Source organism: Sabethes cyaneus, chromosome 3 (genome assembly GCF_943734655.1).
Source record: "Sabethes cyaneus chromosome 3, idSabCyanKW18_F2, whole genome shotgun sequence".
NCBI lineage: Eukaryota > Metazoa > Arthropoda > Insecta > Diptera > Culicidae > Sabethes > Sabethes cyaneus.
This window is the reverse complement of record NC_071355.1, coordinates 203635055-203658686: the sequence shown is the minus strand read 5'-3', so window position 1 is coordinate 203658686 and position 23632 is coordinate 203635055. Positions and strand designations below refer to the sequence as shown.

The 23632-nt window shown below is 42.3% G+C and overlaps 1 protein-coding gene across 1 annotated transcript in view; it reads right to left on the bottom strand.

The window, feature by feature from the left end:
• The window catches only part of LOC128740598 (uncharacterized), a 68596-nt gene that overhangs the window by 3021 nt on the left and 41943 nt on the right, over window positions 1-23632 (bottom strand). Inside the window, exon 6 of the mRNA XM_053836159.1 lies at window positions 21779-21968. Coding sequence (XP_053692134.1) covers window positions 21779-21968 — 190 coding nt within the window. The remainder of the gene's footprint in view (window positions 1-21778; window positions 21969-23632) is intronic.

Below are 23632 nucleotides of genomic sequence, written 5' to 3'. Positions count from 1 at the left end.
CGCAATTTGTTAAAATCTATCTATCTATCTATCAACTTCTTCATGAAATTATTGAATTTTTTTATTAATTAAATTTTTTTAATAATCTAACGAAAATAACCGGCGCGTTAAAATTTTCTAACTTTCATGTCACAAAACATCGACAAACTGAGCGTGACATGAAAAATTTCTCATTGATTGACAACAAAGCAGCTGCTTTTATTTTCATTTATATCCATTTTGGAAAAGCAATATCTGTGAATGCTTTTTCTCTTATAGCTTTCAGTCAATTTAAAAAAATAAAGACTGTGAAAAGTGTATGATGTCTTGCAAGTGTTCTTTGAGACGACAACCATAAAATCATCAACACTTGTGGTGGTTTTCTTTTAGTTTCAACCGACTCTTGGAAGTCACTATGAATACATATCGATAAGAATTACAAGTTTTAAAAGGACCTTTAGAAATATTCTTGAGAACCTTCTTTAGTGTGGGCCTCCCCAGATTTATAAGGGTTTTATGGCTGTTTTATCGAAGATTTGTAGAATTGCAAGTTTTATATTCGGTTTTAAGGAGCAAATGCTGGAAACCTCTTCAAGTGCATCTTAAAATTAAATTTGTTACTTGGGATGTTTCAGAGAGTAGGCAGTGAAAATAAGTTTGAAATTGCTTCTTTTATCTCTAATAATTAACAATATTAACCAACTGGCTTTCGATAAAATCGATCAATTGATAATTTATAATTACAAGGTGTTCCTAAAGCACTCAAAGGTGGTAAGACAAAATCTGTGAAAATTTTCAATAAATCCTAAATCCATACGAAAAATATGAAAGTGAACATCATATAATCATCTCGGTCGAAAAATAGATCGTATATTGATCCCGTGTCAGGAGCGGCTTTCGACAGTTCTACGTATTTTCAGGCTAGTGAGTGTTTGCATTCCAGGTTAGGATCGACTCGCGACATTGTCTGTTTTGGAGAGGACCGTTGAAATAAGAAACGAGTTATCTCGACCCTAAAGCTAAAATGGCAGCTCCCTCGAGGGACTCGATAGAGTGGGCCAACTATGGACGTCGGATTATCCAGCAGTGACCAAGGCGAGGAATCAAGAACGATGAATGAAAACTCGGTATTTGGACCGCAACGAATTCGGCGTCCAGAGTAAGTATGAAATTGAATTTAAATTTAGGCCAATTCCAACTTGAACCCCGACTTAAAAATAAACTGATAATTGAACTCTGAAATAAATCCAAAATTGTACTTGAATTTCAACTTCAAATTCCAACTGAAAGCAGACATAAAATAATACTTAAGATGGGACATGAAACTGGACTTGAAACAGGGGTTCTATTGGAATTAAAATTGAACTTGAACTTGAAATTATACAAGAAATTTTACCAGTAATAAGACATAAAATCGGACTAAATATTGGATTTAAAATTTAACTTTGACTTTAAAATTAAGTTTGAAACTGGACTTATAAGTGACCTAGAAAGAATGTATCCCAATGGGTCATATGAACGCTTGGCATATAGACGTTAGGCATAATGAACGTTAGGCAATCTGCCGTTAGTTTGCAAGTGGTCCAATCGACTCAGTTTAAAAAAGCGTTGCATGTAGGGTATGTCGGACTAACTCGAATGGTCGAAATATTCGATGGGTATATACTGTCCTTACTCGCTGCCACTCATTCGAATTAAGGAATAACCCCTATTAGTCAGTACACCTAAAAAAATACACCTAAATAAAGGTGACTTCTGCGGGGGGCTGCCTCCCAGCCTTCCGTGTTTCGGCCTTTTGCTGTTTGGCTGTTAGTGATCCAGTCAAACATAATGTCGGCTTTCTGTGACAGTTGTTGAAATTCGGCCATTCGGTGAGTCGAAGCGAGAGCTAGGAATAAGTAACAAGATTCGACAGGCTTAGGATTGTGAATTAACCTAGACAGATGTGAGATGAGATGTGAGCCTAGTAAATGGCTGGATAATACGGAATATAGCCCCCATAGTGGTCGTTAGCTTCTTTTCCAGCAACTCCGATCCCGATCTCCTCGTGGTACCAGGCGGAATACAAGCAACCTTTGCGGAGATCGGGTAACCAACCCCGGTGGAAACTAAGGTCGTATACTAACCGGGAAGAAGGTATAGTGAGACTCGGCACTATAAGATAGCAGTCGCATCACGAGTCTCGGCAGTGTTGCCCCAGTACGGCTACACACCTAAATTAAATCACTCTTATAAAATTCAAGCAAATTCGGAGCGGAATATTCGGCATCGACCTAGGCGACGGAACAAGCACGACGAATGGAGACTCGGTACTTGGAACTGCAGATCGCTAAATTTCGCAGGTTGCAAGCGGGTGTTGATTGAACAGCTTGAACCCCGCAAACTTGGCATCGTAGCTCTGCAAGAAATCTGCCGCAAAGGAGGGAAGGTATGGAAGATCCGTGGTGGAAAGGTCCAGTTTTACCAGAGCGGTGGCACTACCAACGAACTGGGAACGGGCTTTGTAGTGCTGGGCGGAATGCAGGGTCGCGTGATACATTGAAAGGCGATCAACGAGAGGATGTGTGTATTGAGGATAAAGGGCCGTTTCTTCACTTATAGCATCATTAACGTGCACTGACCGCACGAAGCTAGACCCGACGATGAGAAAGAAGCGTTCTACGCGAGGCTGGAGGCAACGTATGACAGCTGCTCGTCACGGGACATCAAGATCGTCATCGGGGATATGAACGCCCAGGTCGGTAGCGAAGAAATGTATAGACCGGTGGTAGGACCCTATAGCCTGCACACCGACATGAACATTAACGGCCAACGATGTATAAACTTCGGAGTTTCCAAAGGCCTGGTAATCTGAAGCACCTTATTCCCGCGCAAGGATATCCACAAAGCCACCTGTAGATCACCTGACCAACGTACAATAAACCAAATTGACCACGTTCTCATAGAGGGCCGGTTCTTCTCTAACATCACGAACGTACGCTCCCGTCGGGGTGCGGATATTGATTCTGACCATTATCTAGTAGCAGTACATGTGCGCTTAAAGCTGTCCACCGTATACCGGACACGTCAAAGCCGCCCTCTTCGGATGAACAACAGGCAGCTAGATAACCCGCGCGAATACTCAATGAGACACTGCCTTCTTCCGAGGAGCTTCAAACCTCGAAGACGGTTGGGGCAGAATACGCTCGGTCATCGGAGAGGCCGCTACCGCCGCATTAGGTATTGAGCCTCGGAGTACACAAAATTGGTTTGATGGGGAATGCCAACAAGCGGTGGAGGGGGAAAACTGCTTGGAAAAATTATCTAAGTATTGCCACTAGAGAGAACCTGGCCAAATACCGACGAGCTAGGAACCAGTTGACCACGATCTTGAGGAGGAAAAAAGGCCAAAAGGAGGACAGAGATCGTGAAGAATTAGAAAAACTATTCCGAGCTGATGACACGCGCAAGTTTTATGAGAAGGTGAACCAAACTCGGAAGAGCTACACACCGAAACCTGACATGTGTAGGGACGAGGGAGGGAATATCACAACGAGTGCACAAACGAGTGCGAGGTGGTCAACAGATGGAAGCAGTTCTTCGATGAACACCTCAATGGCGAAGTCGCAGAAGGAGGCGGAACGGAAATCAACCTAGGAGCGCCCATGTCCCATGTAGTAATGTCCTAGGACCTGATTTCCAAGAAGTCAAACGATAAATCGGGCTGCTGAAGACCAATTACCGCTTGGAAGGCCCGCCTACCGGCAGAGCTTCATAAACATGGAAAAACGCTAGCAAAGGCTCTACACTGGGTTATTTCGAGGATTTTGGAGGAGGAAAAGTTCCCGGAGGAATGGATGGAATGGATGTCACCGATAGCACAAGGTTTCGTAGGGAATTATCAGGCGGGTTTCATGGGGGCTCGCGCTACTACGGACCAAATTTTTACTATTCGACAGATCTTGCAGAAATGTTGGCAGTACAACGTGCCCACGCATCACATCTTTATTGATTTCATAGCAGCATAAGATACAGTCGATCGAGACAAGCTATGGCAGATAATACCCGAACGCGGTTTTCCGGACAAACTGACGCGACTGATCAGAGCTACATTGGATCGAGTGATGTGTTTCGTCCGCATCTCTGGGACACTCTCGAGTCCCTTCGAGACGCGGTGAGGGTTTATCCGCGGTTTGTCCTGCATGCTGTTCAACATCGCTCTTGAGGGGGTGATCCGACGAGAGGGCATCGAAACGAGAGGTACGATTTTTACCAAGGGTAGTAAACTTCTAAGCTTTGCAGATGACTTCGACAGGAACTTTGCGACGGCGGAGGCAATCTACGCCAGACTGAAAGCGGTGTCTAGGAGAGTTGGGCTAAAAATAAATGCGTCGAAGACCAAATACATGAAAGGAAGAGGCTCAAAGGAAACAAACGCGCGCCTCCCACGGACGGTAACCGTTGACGGCGACGAACTAGTGGAGTTCGTGTATTTGGGATCGCTGGTGACCGCGGACAACAACACTAGTAAGGAGATCCAGCGGTGCTTCCAAGCGGGAAATCGGGCCTACTTTGCCCTCCGTAAAACGCTACGATCAGGAAGCATACGCCGCCGCACGAAGCTAACAATGTACAAAACCATTATTAGTCCGGTAGTTCTTTATGGACTGGAAGCCGTGACGCTGCTCACGGAGGACATACGCACCCTTACCGTGTTTGAGCGGAAAGTGCTGCGGACGATATTTGGCAAAGTACAAACTGAAAGCGGAGAGTGGCGGAGGCGTATGAATCACGAGCTACAGGCACTGCTTGGGGAGACTCCCATCGTACATCTAGCGAAAGTATGCAGGCTACGGTGGACCGGACACGTCGTAAGCATGCCGGACGACAGTGCGACGAAAATAGTCCTCTTCAACAACCCCACCGGCACAGGTATCAGTATCTTTGGCTCGAGCAGCACGTTCAAAACCGGCACAGGACCAGGTCGAAAGCGATTTGCGACTTTTGAGACGACTAGGAAATTGGCGACGAGTGCCCAAGACCGAGTTAATGGAGACGAGTGCTTGAAACAGCACGAGCCACCCTGGCTGTGTGCTGAAGAAGAAGAAGAAGTACGGAATTACGCCAAGAGGTAGTTATGCCAATTGTTTTTATGCCAAATGGTCCCTTATGCCTTTACCAATGTTTTATGGCAAATGACGTTTTTGCAAACAGTATTATGCCAAATGAATTTATGATAAATGGGCGGCCCGGTCGTCATTGTATTGTGATGGAGCGAAAATTTGCTTAAGTGCGTATTCATAGGAAAGCGAAGTTTTCTAAATTAAGCCTATTGTCTATTATGCCTTTCATCTTTTATACCATCACTCGTAATGCTCGTATGCTTGAAGTCTATATGCCTAACGTAGCGCACTCTATAGATAAATTTTACCTCAATTAAATTTAAATTTGACACCAAATTTTTCTAAAAATTGGCCGTAAAATAGGACTTGATATTGGACGCAAATTGGTCGTAAGAACTAGACTTAGAATTAAACTTGAAATTACTCGAATTTACCCAAGTGATAATTCTAAGGCCACTTGATTTTACTGGTTTTATATTGCTATATTCATCAAAATAAAATATTTTAGACTAATTTTAAGTTTTTTTAGTCTTGATCTTGAAATGCGGTCATACATATGTATTAATATTTTTTGAAACGATGGTTCTACAATTGATGAAGGGACGGTGGGGAAAGAAATGAAAATTTTTTGGTGAAGGAGGGAAAGAGCGGAAAGGAAGGGGGGGGGGGGGTATTGGTAGCTAGGCTTGACAAGTAGTCATTTTGACTCCTACTCCTGGCGGGTGTTGTGGGTTCGAATCTGGTTATAATTTCAGATTACAGCTTGGTTCGACTCATGCACCTTCCAGCATTGGACAAAAGGTAGGAGTCAAAATGACTACTTGTCAAGCATAGCTACCAATACCCCCCCCCTTCCTTTCCGCTCTTCCTCTCCTTCACCAAAAAAAAAAATTTCATTTCTTTCCCCTACCGTCCCTTCATCAATTGTAGAACCATCGTTTCAAAAAAATATTAACAAAAGGTAGGAGTCAAAATGACTACTTGTCAAGCATAGCTACCAATACCCCCCCCCCCTTGCTTTCCGCTCTTCCCCTCCTTCACCAAAAAATTTTCATTTCTTTCCCCACCGTCCCTTCATCAATTGTAGAACCATCGTTTCAAAAAATATCAAAATATTTTGCAGAAAGAAAGTTATTTCAATCGGTTTAAGATTGACTAAATATATTTATTTATTTTGTTAAAACAGCCACTTTTCGAACATTGTATAATTTCGATGCCACGCTGATTTAAACCACCTATCATATCAATTTACACGACAAAATTTAATGCGCATATGCTGCAAACCAACGGAGACTGTTGAAAATGCATTAATTATTCTATGGGATATTTTATTAGGGTGGTTATAAATCAAATCCACCAGGATGATTTGACACTAAAACTTTAATTTTTCTGCTCACGGATGTATTTTCAAGTTATGAAAGCTGGCGGACTGATTTAACTTTTTACCAGAGCAAGCTGTAGGTGAAAATCAACGCCGCGTACTGCAAGACCGAGGTTCTAGAGAAGGTTGTGGCCCCGGCACTTCGTGAGCTCTACGGGAAAGATCATTACGTCTTTCAACAGGACGGCGCACCGACCCACACGGCGAGTATCGTCCAAGCGTGGTGTCCGGAGAATTTGACTGATTTTCTCGATAAGGCTGTGTGGCTTCCCAACTCCCCGGATCATAATCCCCTGAACTTTTATGTATGGTCGTACATGCTGGCCAAGTAGAGCGAACATAAAGTGAGCACTATGGACCAATTTAAGAAGCTCATTTCCATGATCTGGAACGAGATGCCCATGGACCAGGTGCGTGTCGCGTGTCAAGAAACGTCTTAAGCTCAATGTGCGTCTCTCGGACTCTTTCGAGTCTCTTCGAGACGCGACGAGGATTGAGACAAAGTGAGAGCTCTTTCTTTAAACACAGCTCTTGAAGGGGTACTTTGATGAGCGGGCATCGAAACGAGAGGCACGATTTTCAGCAAAGACTTCGCAGAGATTTTAAAGTCAGAAACGTCACGATGACGGAAGCTATCTACGCTGAACTTCAAGCGGAGTCTAGGAGTATTGGGCCTAAAATAAATGCATCGAAGACCAAATACATGAAACGTAGAGACTCAGAGAAGACTAATATGCGCATCTCACAAACGGTAATCGTTGGCGGTGACGAAACGGAAGTGTCAGAGGAATTGGTTTTCTTGGGATCAAAGGTGACCGCGGATAACAACACGAGTGAGAACATGCATCAGCGCATTCAAGCAGCAAATAGGACCTGCTTAGCCTGTCGCAAAACGCTACGATCAAGAAACATACGCCATTGTACGCAGCTGACAATATACAAAACCCTCATAAGACCGGTAGTTCTTTATGGCCTTGAAGTCGTGACGCTACAAATTGAAGACATACGCGTCCTTCCTTTACTGAAGCAGAAGGTGCTGCGGACGATATTTGGCAGAGTACAAACGAAAAACGAATATTGGCGGAAGAGTATGAATCACGAACTACAGCCACTACTGAAAAAGATTGCTATACTATATCTGGCGTAAGTCAGTAGGCTACGAATTTGATAGGATTTTGCTTCTTTCTTAATACTAACAAACCTTACAATGAAGCACAAATGGCGGGACAAAATGTATATTTTACAGCATATTCTCGATAACTTCCGGAATTACAACTTGAAGGTTAATTTTCTGTACGTAAATTTCAAGGCTGCGTACGATTCAGTCAAGCGAATGTGAAATAACAGAGAGTGCGACAAAAATGACAAACATATTCACATTCTCGATTGATTTTGTCTTGCTGTTTTACCTGTCTTTTGTTTATTTATCGCGATTCCTAATACTAATGTATTTTCAACTTTGTGCCAATTTCGTCTTAATTTTTTTGAAGGTTATTTTAAATTTGTTCATATTGAAATGGTGTGTTTCATCGAATTGCCCGGCATTTCTCACTTTATTTGGTTTGGAACAACTATTATATGGCTATAAAACTACTCTACGATTGATGAAAATTCTGGATTCCTATAACGTACCGATCATGATAATTTTTCAAATTCGAATCCGTATTTCGTGATACAGCCAACGGGGGTGCTTGCTCTTCTTTCGATTCACGGACCCTCGAAAAACTCCAACTGAAAATTTCACAACGTTTCAAGGAGTTCTAGTTTTGCTAAATCGTAAAAATAAATCGCCTAATTTCGCCAACATTTTGCAAAATCAAATTGCATTCATTTGCGAAAAATAATAATAGAACTATTACCGTTTTCACTGAAATCACCCTTTAGATAGGCATAATTAAGCCCACCTTCCCTTATGTTACGTTAATACAAGTTTACAATCCGGAGCAAACTCAAGTTTTTTAACGATAGCGGAAAGATTAGGATTTGTAAGGTAGTGTCATAAAGGCGAAATTTTATTTTCAGGATCATCTTGATTCTGTGCGTGTTTAAATAATCTTGCGAATTAATCTAATTAGTCTAGTAATCTAAAAAAATTGAATAGTAAGGCCATCACAAATATTTAAAAAAGTTTTCGTCCCTCCGGTGCTGGACCACTCAAGGGGGGGGGGGGGTGTGCAAAAAAAAACACAGAACTTTTTAATCGAGCAAAAAAAATTTGGATTTTAGGCATTTTTATTTAAAGTTTAAAAGTGAAAACCAAATCTATTTTTGCTTTTAATATATACGTTGTTATTTTCCATGCAAGAATTTACGAACAAAAGACAAAAACGAAAGAAAATTTTTTTGACCATTTTCAGAAATTCCTCTGTTTGAATTTCCATTTATATTTCATGCTAGAAGCGTTAACTCAACTCGTACACTAATTTTTAATTTTTTCAGGCTGTAGAGCCCACAGACAGTTTTTTTATAAAAAAAATTTAAATCATATCCTACAAATGCATTTTCCTCTCCATCCCGTACCATTTTTTTTGAATTCTTTCTTACGCCACAGCGTAGCATAGGTCAATATGGATGGGGTCATTATTTTTTCCGGAATTGGGTAAACAATTTTTCTATGGAACGATTTTTCAAACAACAAAGCACGCAGAAAACAGATCTACAGTTGAACTGTTTTCCCCCTTTTCTTTCTAAAGTACATAAGCGATAAGTAAGCCCTAAACCGAAGCAGGTACAGAGCGGCAGGGGGGCGCGACGCGGTGGCTAGCGAAGGCTTGCGGAGGAAATCGGCATAACATCTCTCATCCTGTCTAGTCTACATGTCATCTTTTCTCTTCCGTTTACTTCAACTGCTTCCGCAAAGAGCAGCCGGTGCAATGTTCCAACCAGTCCTGTACCTCTGCTATTGCAATATAAACGATGGTCCATTTTGAAAATGTAGACTGCCAGAAGTACGTGCTTCTGCTTCGAGACCCGAAAGCCACTCATCTTTGTAAGCATACACACTTTGTCTCATCCACCCGTTAGTCTTCTGGGCAACCAATTTCAGGGTAAGCAACTATTGAAGGACGCAAAGGAAGGAAGCGCGGACGGGATCGGAGCCAGTGAGACGGTGGCAAAGGCATACCCGAGCATGGAATGGCCTGTGAGCCGAGATCTGTTACGTTCCCATCCTCCCAGCAATAACGCATCCATGGGAAAAGTAAATCCGCACGAGGAAGCTCATAAATTGTAATACTAAGTCTTTCGAGCTGCACACTTGTGAAATGTGAAACTTTTTGGAAATTTATTCACCGAGTGTTCTTCATACACAGTAAATCATATCTTTGCTGCTGCTGATGGTTACGGATAGTGAGCGGATCAAGTTGGGTTTCGGCAGTCGCGGAAGGGCGGTGGTGACGTTGGAAACTGTAGTATTGTAAATGCGTGAATTTAAGTTTTGTAATTTCGTTGCTACTGGAACATGTTCAGACAGAAGGGCCTGTGAATGATGTACAGTTTCGCAGTATTTGTAAACCTACACAAAATTTAGTTTAGTTGTTAGAATTTCGATGGTATAGTTTCAGTTGTATTAGGGATTTGGATTTTATTTGCGAGTTAGGTTTTTCTATATTTGTCTTTTAATTTCAATTTCAATCTTCAATTAATTTTTCATAAAGTCGTACTAATAAAGTATTGTCTCTCACTTCAAATTGTGTAGTTTTTCATGCTATAAATATTTATAGGCAAATGTTCGAAGAAATAAAACACGATCGGAACTCTGTACATTTCGTTCCGTACATACTGGTGAGCTACACGAGTGTTATTTGCATCCCCATCAGAGGAAAATGAATTGCAAACGGGGTTTCTTTTCACAATTCTCTTTGTCTGCATTTTGGGAGCCGGCCCCTTCGCAGGTCGTGCAAACAAACCCCACCAACAAGTTCACCAGGATAGGCCCGCTTCCGGGTAGGTGTGGCAATGGCATGCTAATAGCTATCCCAAAATCTTGCTGCCGAATGCCGGCATAAACTAAACACCATTTCTGTTTAGTCCTGTCTGAGCACATGCTCGTCGTGAATGGTTGTCCAACCTCGCCGGGCAGGCACCGCACCGGGAGCAGAAGAGTTATGCACAAATTGTACGCTTGCATACCTTCCGGCTATCGGTTCCAATGGACTCCCCAGACGTGTCGAACAGAAGATTAGTTTACTTTATCCTACAAACATTACTCTGCTATTGCTTATTTTGATTGCAACAGGGGGAAGTCTTCTTTTCGTTTTCTTAATCCTTCGCTCAGAACCCGGTTACGTCCTCGGGCCGTTTGTTGCAAAGCACTGAGACATTTGCTTGCCAGAACCCTTTCAACTGTATAGTTATACCTACCTACCGGGTCGTACAGTAAAAGATTGTACAGCAGCATGGTGAAATATAAATCATCTGGCAGGAAAATAGCGGAATCAGCTGCAGTCATTGCACGTTTCTCGATAGTGAAAGGAAGAAATAAAATCTCTTTATGTATTTCGTACAAGAATGCTTGAAGCGGTAACTTATCACAACCCTTTGTGAGCTGCTTGAGCATTGGATAAATAATACTGATACAGGCAAAACTTTTCGGATTTACATTTATTTCGCAATAAAAAATAAAATGGAACGTGAAAGTAGCTACAAGACACTCGTATTCTTCTGCTCTACCACTCGAGCAAACGCTGAACGTTTCCTAATCAATAAGATTTACTTTACCCAATATGTGCAAAGTTTCAGTAGTAAGTGCGTATTAATATGCGAACAAAAATTATGACCAGAGTCAATCGGTTACAAATCAAATTTTATTGCCGGAAGCTAGCAGAAAATGTCATTGCTGTTTGGGTCACTGTTGCTTGTTGCTGTGCTTTTTATATGACTCAATGTTACTATTGCATTTGCCTTGGGTCTTTTTTTCTGCGATATATTGAAGCGAAATCAATGCCAAATAGTTACAAAGTTGTGCTACTAAAGGTTATAAAAATTTAATCAAAATTAATACCACCGTTTCTGGTTAATATGTGGTAGCAATCGTTATGCAATCCAAAAAGTTATGCAACAAAGTAAATCAATATTCATCAACAAAATGGCAATTTCGAACTTTTTAACCAAACAACGGTTTTGAATTGCTGTTGATTTACCTTCTATCGAGATCTGGAATTATTTATTATTGCCTACAGATACCGTTGATAAATAATTATGCCTGCGTTGTGTGACAAAAATAGATAAATATTTTAGGGAAAATAAAACCCCCAACTTAATTGGAGAAATTCGTTTTGATTTTACTGCTGGATGTCCTGCCCAGTCTTGAACTGTTCAGGTCTTAATTTGTTACACTCATGGAGGTTACAAGTCGTAATCGAGATACGCGAATCTGTTAAAAACGGATTCAGTAAGAGAATTTAAAGGTATTCCGCCTCATCATTCTACGCATCAGGCACTTCCTCCTTTTCTAAAACAGTGCAGTGGTTCTCAGTCTCTTATACAACAATGTGTATCCCCCTACTCCCGTGGTTCCAGCCGGGTTACGAGCAACCTTAGTGGAGATTGGGTAATCAACCCCGATGGAAACTAAAGTCATACACTGACAGGAAAAGAGGTTTCGACACGAGTAGCAATCTTTCCTGGCACGAGCCACGATCCCAGGTCATGAGTGGCTCACGATAGCGCCTATTCCGGAGCGGGCGGGTAAATTAAGGAAGTTGTTATTCCGGAACTATAGCTATCGCAGCCCCATCGCGAGACTCAGTAACGCGCTCTTTGTAAGGTAAATTACCTATACGGAGTTACTACGAACGATCAAGAAAATTCGCCGCGAAACAATCGGCATTCGCATAGGTCACGAAATAAGGGCATGGAATGAATGCTTGGCACCTGCTGCAGAATAGAGATTGCCAATTGCTGAATTTCATGAGTGTTGTGGGTACTGCGCGAATAGCTAGCTAGGACCTCCTCGAAAGTTTAGCATCTCTCCCGAAGACCTGTTGTAAAGACGAGAAGGTATGGAACATCCGTGGCGATAAGACACGACTTTACCAGGGCGGTGAAGTATCCAACGAGCTTCGAATGGGCTTTGTAATGATGGATTAAAGGATAAAATGTCATTCTATGAGTGCGAGGGTGTCAACTGGTAGAAATGGTTCTATAATCGTAGTAGGCGGAATGGAAATTAACCTGGGAATGCTCACAAACGATAATAGCGTCCCAACTACCGATCTAACCGATCAAGTAAGCGATTCGACAAGAATTGGGACAACTAAAAACTAATAGATTGAATTAAACCACCTGCAAGTACCGACTACCGTCAAAACTCTATAAAAATGGTATGCACCCGCTAGCAACGGCATTTCACTAAATAACTTCTAGATTTCAGGAGTGGAACTACCGGAGAAGGGATGGAAGGTATGGTTTGTCTCGTCTAAAAATAGGAGAAACGGAGAGGTAAACACGTAGATCAGCAGGAACAGAATAAAAATTGTGAGCGATGGCCAAGCTGCGGAGCCACCAATACAGGAAGAGGTAAAGAAAGCAATCAGTGAGCTGAAAACCGGTAAGGCTGCTGGGAAGGACGGCATCCTGAACGTCTAAAAGCGGGGAGCGAGCGACTGGACATCGACTCGAGTGTAAAAAATGTCGAGGCATTACATTGCTCTATTGTGCCTATAATGTGCACCTGCAACATGTTCTGTACTCTGTTCTACTCTGAGATCGTAAGCCGAATTCTTCATCGGCAAGTACCAAACTGGTTTTCGTGAGTGACCGTGATCAGTCACCAGACAAATTCCGGGAGTACAACTTGCAGGAGCATCATCTGTTTGTGAATCTGGCGTACGATTCAGTCAAATGAAATGAGTTGTGGCAGAAACTGGTAGAACATGGATTTCCGACGAAACTACTTACGCTGATTCGTGCGACGCTGGATGGGGTATTTGCAGATGACGTTGATTCCATCGGAATCAACCATAGATCAGTGCAAGAAGCCCTTAGACCTTTTAAACGGGAAGCAGCGAGATTGGGACTTACCATTAACACCACCAAAACGAAGTATATGGTTGCTGGCAGGGTACTTGGAAGTCCAAACGGTGTTAGTGGTTAGCCGGTATTCGTTGGAACTAGAGCACGCCAGCCCAGGACCGACACTATTGGAGGACCATAATAAAGTAAGTAAGTAACCCTGGAGCGATTACAATGGAGATAAGTTTTTGATACAGCAAGAGTCACCCGGACTCTAAGCTGCTACGGAAAGGGGAGCCAAGCTTAGGTAACAATTTAAATTTTAGTACATGCCTGTTACGGTGCTCAAAAAAAAGGCGTAGTCATGAAAACCACAATAAGAGTGCAATAAAACTCAACGTGTTGCTTCGAATAAATAACCAGCGGAATCATTTGTAGGGAATCTAATTTATTTGTTTCTATAGATGTAAAGTTTAACAAAGTGACGATAGATCAGATTTTTGTAAATTAACAAAAGAAAAGCTTGTCAATATATCAGAAGGCGCCCAAAAAAGTCTGGATAATCTTGGAAAATCGGGAAAATTGGTATCTATTTGGTATACCAAATCCTCATGAAGAGCTTAGCGAATGAACAAAGGCTGGACGACTTATTAGATAGTCTGCTTGGCTTCATCTACTAGAGAGACCGATTGGAACCATCGAGCCATAATGTTGTTTCATTTGTCGTACAAAGTACTCTTCTGTATCCTATTCTTTATATTTAGACTATTTTTAGCGGAGTCTTTTGTTACTCTTTGGCAGACCAAATGTACAACCTGTGACTAATCCATGTCCCAAAATAAGTTCCAAAAGGGCAAATTGGAGACTCGTAATTTGTTTGCGAATTTTGAGACAGCGTACGATTCAGTCAAACGTGCACTCTCAAACCTGATATTCAGCATTGCTTATAGAATAAGCGACCTGCTTATAATCCGCGCTTGAGTGTTGGCGTCTTCATTCATATGTCTTCCTATTTTTGCTACTTTTCAACAAATCTTTAAGAAGTATGCTAACTAGTTAGTATTTTTCTATGGAGGTCTAGGCTACACTACGCACCTTGAACCAGCACCGTTCTGATAACAAACTCCAGTTAGAGGCGGTAAAGGTCGATAGAGCAAAGTTAAGCACAAAGGAATTCTACCATGATAAAAATTACTTGGCATCGAACGGTCTGATTCAAATAAGATTCGAACCAACGACGACTTATTTGGCAAAGTAAACTCGACATCTTTGTGACTAGAGAGTTCCCCACTTAATTTATTATAATTTTAGAATTTTTTAGCGGAAAATTAGACTTCCGTAACTTAACAGGCTGATATGGCTCATTGCAACCTTTGACTATTTCCTAAATGACATCGACAGAAAATGACATTATGTCTGCCGCAGCAGCCGAGTTAATCACCATTCCGAAAAAACCCGTTTCGGGCTGCTTCGTACAATGGCTGCAGTATTGGTGAAAATATATATAAAGTTCCAAGGAAACTACTTTGAATGTTTTCAACGCACCTGGTTTTCAACGCTCCAGGTATGCCAGTTTTATCCTCTGCCAAAAGTCGGATACGTCAGGGACCTCGTGTATAAAGGGTGTTCCACATGAAATTGCACCACGGAAGAAACGCCGTAGAAAATTACCCATTGGGTATTTTCTCTTGAAAATTTGAGTAGAAGTAGTTTAGAGTGTAATGTTTACACTCTATTTTAATCACGGTCAGTTTTTCGAAAATTAGAAAAAATGGCGTCACCCGACAAGCACCCGAAAAGCAACGAAAGTTACCAGGGCTCGTGGGAACAAGCCGCGTTTATTTTTGCACTGGTCGATGTACGTTTTTGTGGGATTAATATTGCTCATTATGCAATGAAAATGTCACGCGGAAGCGGAAGCGATGAATTATGGCATTCATGCATAAACTGCACAGGACCTAAAGGTTGAAATTCAAGACAAACAATAAATCAATTCGAAGAAAAATGTACCTTCCTTTTCACAGGAACTCAAATTAGGGTAGATTTAAGTGAGTGAAAGAATGGAACTATCATTTGTCTCTTTTTTCCTCTCTCTGTATTATAGGCCGGCGGTGCATTAATCAGTGAAGCTATGGAGATTGGAGACATTTCTCATGGCAAGAATGTTGTGCACATGCCCGCTGTACCTCAACTACGGTCAACTCCTGTGAAGACTACAAGCGTAGCAAAAAAGTATCATAAATCGACCGTACGCCGATGGGGTAAGTTCCAGCAACAAATGAATAACCAAGGAATTATCGGCGCGTATGGAAATACCGTCGTAGCTTTATTTCACATCCTCATGATATTTTTATTTACCGAAGGTGACACAAAGAATTTAAACATGGGATAAAGAAATCGAATCAAGTTTGTCCCGCTATTTTTGTAAAATTTCTCAAAGATATTGAATTTAACCACATTTTTATTTAAATAATGCTCAAATCAGGGATGGTCCGATTACTTAGACTCAATTTTGATTCATTTGACAATAACGTCTCAGCCGAGCAAAATTTGACAAAGTTGTATAGGGAACATTTGTAGAACTAGTTACTTACTTACTTAATTGGCCGAACATCTGACGACAAGGCCTGCGCAGTATAATTTCTCCATCTGTTCGATCCATGGCAACTGGTCCTCAGTTCCGCGGGCACCCGGTGCTCGCCTGATTTCGCTCCACTTGGTCTTGCCACCTCGCTCGCTGTTCCCCTTTTCGTCTTGTTCTTACCGGATTCGATACAAAAACCATTTTTGCAGTATAGTTGTCCGGCATTCTAGCAACATGTCCTGCCCAACGTATCCGTCCAGCTTTAACCACTTTCTGAATACTTGGTTCGCCGTAGAGACGCGCGAGCTCGTGGTTCATTCTTCGCCTCCATACACCGTTCTCTTGCACTCCGCCAAAGATGGTTCTTAGCACCCGCCGTTCGAAAACTCCGAGTGCTCGTAGGTCCTCTTCTAGCAGTGTCCATGTTTCGTGCCCGTAGACGACAACCGGTCTCATTAGCGTTTTGTACAGCGTGCACTTTGTACAAGGGCTCAAATTGTTCAACCGCAAGAGTTTGTGGAGTCCGTAGTAGGCCCGACTTCCGCTGATAATACGCCTTTTAATCTCACGGCTGGTATTGTTGTTGCCAGTGAGCCAAGGTATACGAACTCGTCGACTACCTCGAACTGATCCCCGTCGATTACCACGGTACTGCCCAAGCGGGCCCTGGCGCGCTCGGTCCCGCCCGCCAGCATATACTTCGTTTTAGACGTATTTATCTTCAATCCAATCTTCTCTGCTTCGCGTTTTAGTCTGGTGAACTGATCTTCCACCGCCTCAAATGTTCTGTCGACAACATCCACGTCGTCAGCAAAGCAGATAAATTGACTGAATTTATTGGAAATTATGCCCCGCATTTCGATTGCCGCTCGTCAAGCGCAATGTTGTATAGCAGGCATGAAAGACCATCTCCTTGTCGAAGTCCCCTGGGAGATTCGAATGGGTCCGACAATCCACCCGAGATTCTCATACAGCACTGGATGCCATCCATCGTAGCCATGATAGGTCTAGCGAGCTTACCGGGAAAGCTGTTTTCATCCAAAATTTCCCATAGCTCTTGTCGGTTTACACTATCATATGCGGCTTTGAAATCGATGAACAGGTGCGTGGGGACTCGTAATTCGCGACACTTCTGGAGGACCTGCCACAGGGTGAAGATTTGGTCCATTGTAGATAAACCTTCCATGAAGCCGGCCTGATAAATTCCCACAAATCTTTTGGCTATTGGCGCTAGTCGATAGAAGATGACTTGGAACATTACTTTGTAAGCGGCAATCAGGATAGTGATCGGTCGGTAGTTCTCACAACCCAGCATGTCGACTTTCTTGTAGATAGGGCAAATAACCCCGTCTTTCTATTCCTCCGGTAGTCGTTTCGTATTCCAAATCTTGATAATCAGTTGATGCAGACAGCCGGCCAACTTGTCCGGGGCCATTCTAATCAGTTCCGCTCCAATGTCATGCTTTCTCACTGCTTTTTTGTTCTTCAGCCGCTGGATGACTTCTTTAACTTCCCTTATCGATGGGAGTGGTACGTCTCCGTTGCTTGCTACACCTTGCTACATGTGGTCACTTCCTCCGCTATCATGGCCTTCGGCCTGCACGCCATTCAGGTGTTCATCGTAGTGCTGCTTCCACCTTTCGATCACCGCACTGTCGTCAGTCAAGATACCTCCATCTTTATCTCTACACATTTCGGCCCGAGCCTTCGCGAGATTCGTTGAGTCTCTGATAGAACTTCCGTGTGTCGTGAAAGCAATACAGCTGCTCGAGTTCTTCTCACTCCTTCTTGGTGGTGTTTCTTCTCCTTGATGAGTCGGGTTTGCTGTCTCCGTTTCTGTTTGCATCGCTCCACATTCTGACGGGTGGCTTTACGCAGCATTTGTACCCGCGCTGCGTTCTTCTCGGCATATATATGTTGGCATTCTTCGTCAAATCATACGTTACATCGATGCGGTGCCACACGGCCGAGGACGTTCTCCTCTACGCTGTTAATGGCTGTTTTCACAGCATTCCAACAGTCCTCAAGAGGGGCTTCATCCAGCACACCCACTTCCGGTAGCGCGGTCGCAAGAGATAACGCGTAGTTTTCGGCGATCTCCGGTTGCTTCAGTCGCGCTAGATTATACCGTGGCGGGCGCCGGTATCGTAAGTTGTTCACAAAAGATATTGAAGTTTTTGGAGCGTCTTAGTAGAATACGAAACCATAAATTAAATAAAAAGAAAACTTATCCAATTTAATTCTGCTATGTATATTTTATTCACGACAAATACGCATTTCGCCTACAACTTGCAGGTTTCCTTCCTGCAAGTCGTAGGCGAAATACGTATCTGTCGTGAATAAAATATACATAGTAGAATTAAATTGGATAAGTTTTCTTTTTATATAATTTTAGGACACAAAAGATAGTTTTTGTTCACACTTAAAAAAAAGTGCCGAAGTCAGCAAAATTTTGCCGAGATTTGGACAGCCGAGCGTTCGGTAAAATTTTTTATGATGCCAAACGTTAGTAAAGATCCGTAAACGTCGATTTGCAAAACTAAAATTTTTACCGAACGCTCGCCTGTCCAAATCTCGGCAAATTTTGCTGAGTTTTGACGTAGGACTACGTCTTTGTTTACTATACTGGGACTGGGTAGCACTTTGTAAAAACGAAAAATAAAAGTGTAACGTTTGAATGAAATATTTCAAACGCTAATAGCTACTATACTACTGAACGAAACATAACAGTTAATATGTCGTTGGATAGATAAAATGTCCAGCAATTTTGTAGTAACATATTAATAATAATTTTTTATACGGTAAATAGTGAAAATGTGTGTAAAGTTTTTAGGTCGAATTTTCCCATACATTTCCCTTGTGATCGCCTAGCTTCACAGGCACGGACGACAATTAGATACACCAAAGGATTTGGATCCAAATGATAACCTTTGAGACCACTTTGTAAGCCACACCCCTTTTCCAATCCAATTGGCAACATCGATGGCTATTGACGGCAACACCGACCCCGAAGACAAGCGGAATCAGCGGGCAATGGCCTACGTGAATCCCACACGATGCACTTTACGTTATTTTTTGCATTATCCCCATCGCAGACATGCGAAATTGTTCGATAGCTTGCTCAATCAGTGTCGCACAATCATTTAAGCAGCAGCAGCCGATATGGTTTCCTCCACCACCTACACTAGCTTGCAAGTAGCAGCGGCAGTGCCAGTGACTATAAAATAGTACACTTGGTTCGCCGCCTGCTCATTTATCGCACGATCGCACTGACGGACGGTCAGTATTTATCATCGACGGCTATTGGTGGCGAAACCAACGGCATTTGACGGCAACACCGACAGCAATTGGAGGTAAAAACGATGGTATTTTGGCAGCAACTCCGGCAATTGGATGCAAATCCAAGTACTTTTGCGGCAATTCGAGGCATACCCGATGGCATTTTGGCGGCAGTTTCAATGGCAATTATCGCAAACCAACACTGAAGGCAAATGGAAACGGATCGACTGACGGGCAGCAAATTCAGCAGCAAGCCATTGTGGTCTTAAACAGTTCCTATAAGAACTATAGTAATTGAAGAATGGAAAGATTTTTCTACACTTTCTAAATGGTTAACGTTCCATTCGGATACTTATTTGAGCAGCAGCAGCCGATCTGGTTTCTCCCACACCTACACTAGCTTACAAGTAGCAACGGCAGTGTCAGTGACTATAAAATAGCACACTAGGTTCACCGTCTGCTCATTTATCACACGATCGCACTGACGGACGGTCAGTATTTTGATAAAACTAATCCATTTGTACTTTACAGTGATTTGGTATTTCCTATCACTCCTGTATTAGCGGGCAACCATCATCCTAGAGTCTAAAGGACCGAATAGCGACATCCATCTATATATTGGCAACAGTAATTATCGTACTGATTTTTAAGAAGTGCTTTCAGCTCAAACATAGTTCTTTTCAGGGCCACCAAACAATTTCAAACGGTTTTTTTCAAAACCACCATTGATTCAATGAAGAACTAAATCAGAATATTTCGCTCTTCTTTTACAAATAAACACTCAAACAATGATACTCACAGATACTCAAATATGCATATGCCATAAATGCAATTGCATTAGTCTATGATCTAATGATCAGACATAAAGTTATATTTCATCGATTAAAACATGTTATCAATGTAATGAGTATTCTATGACACAGTCCTACGTCACCCTTTCGTACAACCTTTAGGGCTGTATACCTTGTAGTTTTTTAAGTGTGTGTATCCTTCCCATCACTAGATAGTGATCCGAATCGATATTAACCCCCGGATAGGTTCTGACGTCGATAATGTCTGAAAAATGCCGACCATCTATCAGAACGTGGTCGATTTGTGATTCTGTCTGGTTCTTCAGGTGTACCAATGGTAGAGGTTATGCTGGAAGGAGGTACTACGTATGGCCATGTTCTTGGAGGCAGCGAAATCGACAAGTCTTGGGCCGTTTTCGTTCGTTTGCTGGTGTGCTGGAACCGCCCAATCACCGGTTTGAATTCCTCCTTCTGACCAACCTGAGCATTACAGTCCCCGATGACAATTTTGACATTATGTCTTGGGCAGCGGTCGTATTCACGCTCCAGCTGCGCGTAAAATTCGTCTTTGTCATCATCGATATGACCGATAACCCTCACCGAGGTGAGGGCTGCGCACGTTAATTATGCTGATGTTAAAGAATCGGCTCTTCATTCTTAATCTGCACCTTCGGGGGTTGATCGGCCACCACCCGATCTCCCGCTTCTGCGTCTCGCCCATCACTTTAAATCACTGTGACCAGCTCGTGTGTATTGCCGCAGCTCTGGTAGATGGTATGACCATCTCTATACGTACGTACGTTCGTTTCCAGCATACCTCCTGCAGCGCTACGATGTCGAACTTGCGGCTCTTCACTTCTTTAGAAAGCACGGCGGTAATTCCGAGAAAATTTGGAGATCGACAATTCCATGTTCCTAATTTCCAATCGTTAGTCCGTTTTCGTCGCCTAGGTCTTCGCCGAACGTTCCGATTAGAGTTATTGTTACTTACGGAGTCCATTGCTTTGATTTTTTAGTGGTTCAGGCTTGCAAACTCCGCTACCAACTCCACAATATCGCCGGAGGGCAAACGTAGCTCGAAGGAGCTCTCCTCCCCTGTCAACAGACGACCTTGGCTTCCACCGGGGTTGGTTACCCGATCTCCACCGAGGCTGCTCGTATCCCGGCTGGTACCACGAGGAGGTAGGGGTAGGAGTTGCTGGGTTAGAGGCTGTGGACCACTGTTGGGTCTATTTTATGCCCAGTGCGCAAGGCACCGATGGTACGTATTGCTCAGCCGTTTACCAACCTACAAAGAACTAGTTATTATCTACAATTTTACTGAACAAAGTTTTACTGTAACTTTTATAGTGACGGTGCTACAATGCTAGTACCTCATTAGTAACTAAGTGAACGTTCATATAGTCACTAATGAGGTACTAGCATTGTAGCACCGTAAATACAAAAGGCACAGCAAAACTTCATGCAGTAAATTTAGACTAGTTCTACAAATGTGCCATATACAACTTTGCCAAATTTTGCTCGCCTAAGACGTTACTGTCAAATGAATCAAAATTGAGTCTAAGTGATCGAACCATCCCAGGCTCCATTTTTTTTAAATTTTTCTCCATCGAAACAATAATATCGTACATATGTAGGTGATTGAATTGATTGAATTACGTTGATTCCAATGTAAGAAAAAAATGCATCTGACAGCCAGACTACTCACCTTTATACCCGTTCATCGTGAGATACCGATCGCCCTGATCGGTCAGCTCTCCGTCGTACACGCTACTCTGAAATAGGTTCATGTTGTGCCCACTGGATGAACCGGTGGCCAATATGCGGGGTCGATCTTCCTCTAATTGCCGCTCCGTGCTTTCATGGTAGATTTGATGTATCGCGGCGTCGCATTTGAGCTGCATGAAAAAGGAAAATAAACAGAGCGGAAAAAAATTAAGTCAACCATCCTTAAGTTGCTCCACTTTAAGCCCGGCTCCCTTGCTTATTGCAAGCAAGCAAGCAAGCAAGCACCTCTCTTGCGAAAGAAGAAACCTGTCGCTAATTAAAAGGATAATTGAAATTAATCTCTTCACACCTTCCGTTCTGTGCAGTTGCTTGCCCGTGCAGAAAGTTGCCTATACGGTGTCGGCAGGAAGTACGCTTCAACTGGGCTAACGAATCCTCGTCACAGCGAAGAACAATGGCTTAATCGTTAAGTATCATGCATCTCGTAGGTTCACTTTCAGTGTGCTGTATGGAAAAGCATTTGTATACGTCGGTGGGTGATTTTACCACCATATCAGAAAGTTTCAAGAGGTGAATTGAGAACTTTGAATCAACCCTTCTACGTGGTAGCCTTCGTGCGAACCGCAGCCAGGGTAAGACGATGGAGCAGTTGATTTAATTAATTTTGTTTTTAAACGCGAGGGAGGCAATATAAAATATATTGTTTTTTGCTGGAATTGCATATCATAAGAGGGAAAAATGTTATCAAACCTAAACTAAAAATTGAATATATTTCCTCAAAACTTAAGTTTTGGAGGAAACATCACCGTTTAATCTGTACCTACTCATTATTTTCAATCCAACCTTAACCTAAACTAAGTACCAACTACGGTGAACCGAACACCGAAGGTGGCCTACCCACAGGAACAATCCACAAAGGCCAACCCTTGAGCGCGGGCACGTAAAAGGTTCGACAAAGGCGGGCCATCGGGCTCAGGCTCTGACACCGTCCGACACAAAAAAGGTTTCTCAAATCAATTTAACTTTTAATTAACACCGATTACCCGTGATGGAATTGAATCTATTGTTTTCCTTGGAAAATTGCCCGAAAGGCGAGAAACTGACGTTGAATGAAGGAACCGAACTCAGCAGCTTTCGAGCTGAGTCTCGGAGTCGCTGTCTCGGTCAAGTTTTGTTGTAGGTAGGTTGAGAAGCTGAAGTCCACATCGCAGATAAGCGGTCTCGATTGGGACAACCTTCGAGGGTTTTGAGGTGAGAGGCACAGGAGAAAAAAAAACGGAAATATTAAGCATTTTTGTCGGAGAAAAGGGAAAACGTAAGGAATAATCCAACCCTTCGAAACCGGGCATTTCTGATAAATGCGAATTGCACCATAATGTACACTGAAAACAAGTGACATAAATTCAAATTAGAATTTATAATTAATTAATTTAACTTTCCCGTTTTGATTAACATTTCAATGAAGGGTAGAAGTGTCTGTCCGATATTTCTTGCTAGGTGTACCGGAAGGAAAACCATCTCCGACAGCGCACACTAGTGCTAAGTGAAAAGTAGTTGTTCAATGTTTATGAGTTATAAAATTGCTGAATTTTTTTCTGGCGTTAGTTGTTGGCTTTCACATTTAGTTTCTCAAAGAAGAAATACAAAAGTTGAAATTTAGAATAAATAAATTGGTTAACTTGAGCAAACTCTATGTTGAATTGATAAGGAAATCTTTAAACGCTTTATAGCAACATAAAAAGTATTTATCAGGATTACTTCCATTAATCAAGCAAAGTACGGATATTGTCATTAATCATCTAAAATGGGCCTACAAAAGTGGCGCAGTCGTAAA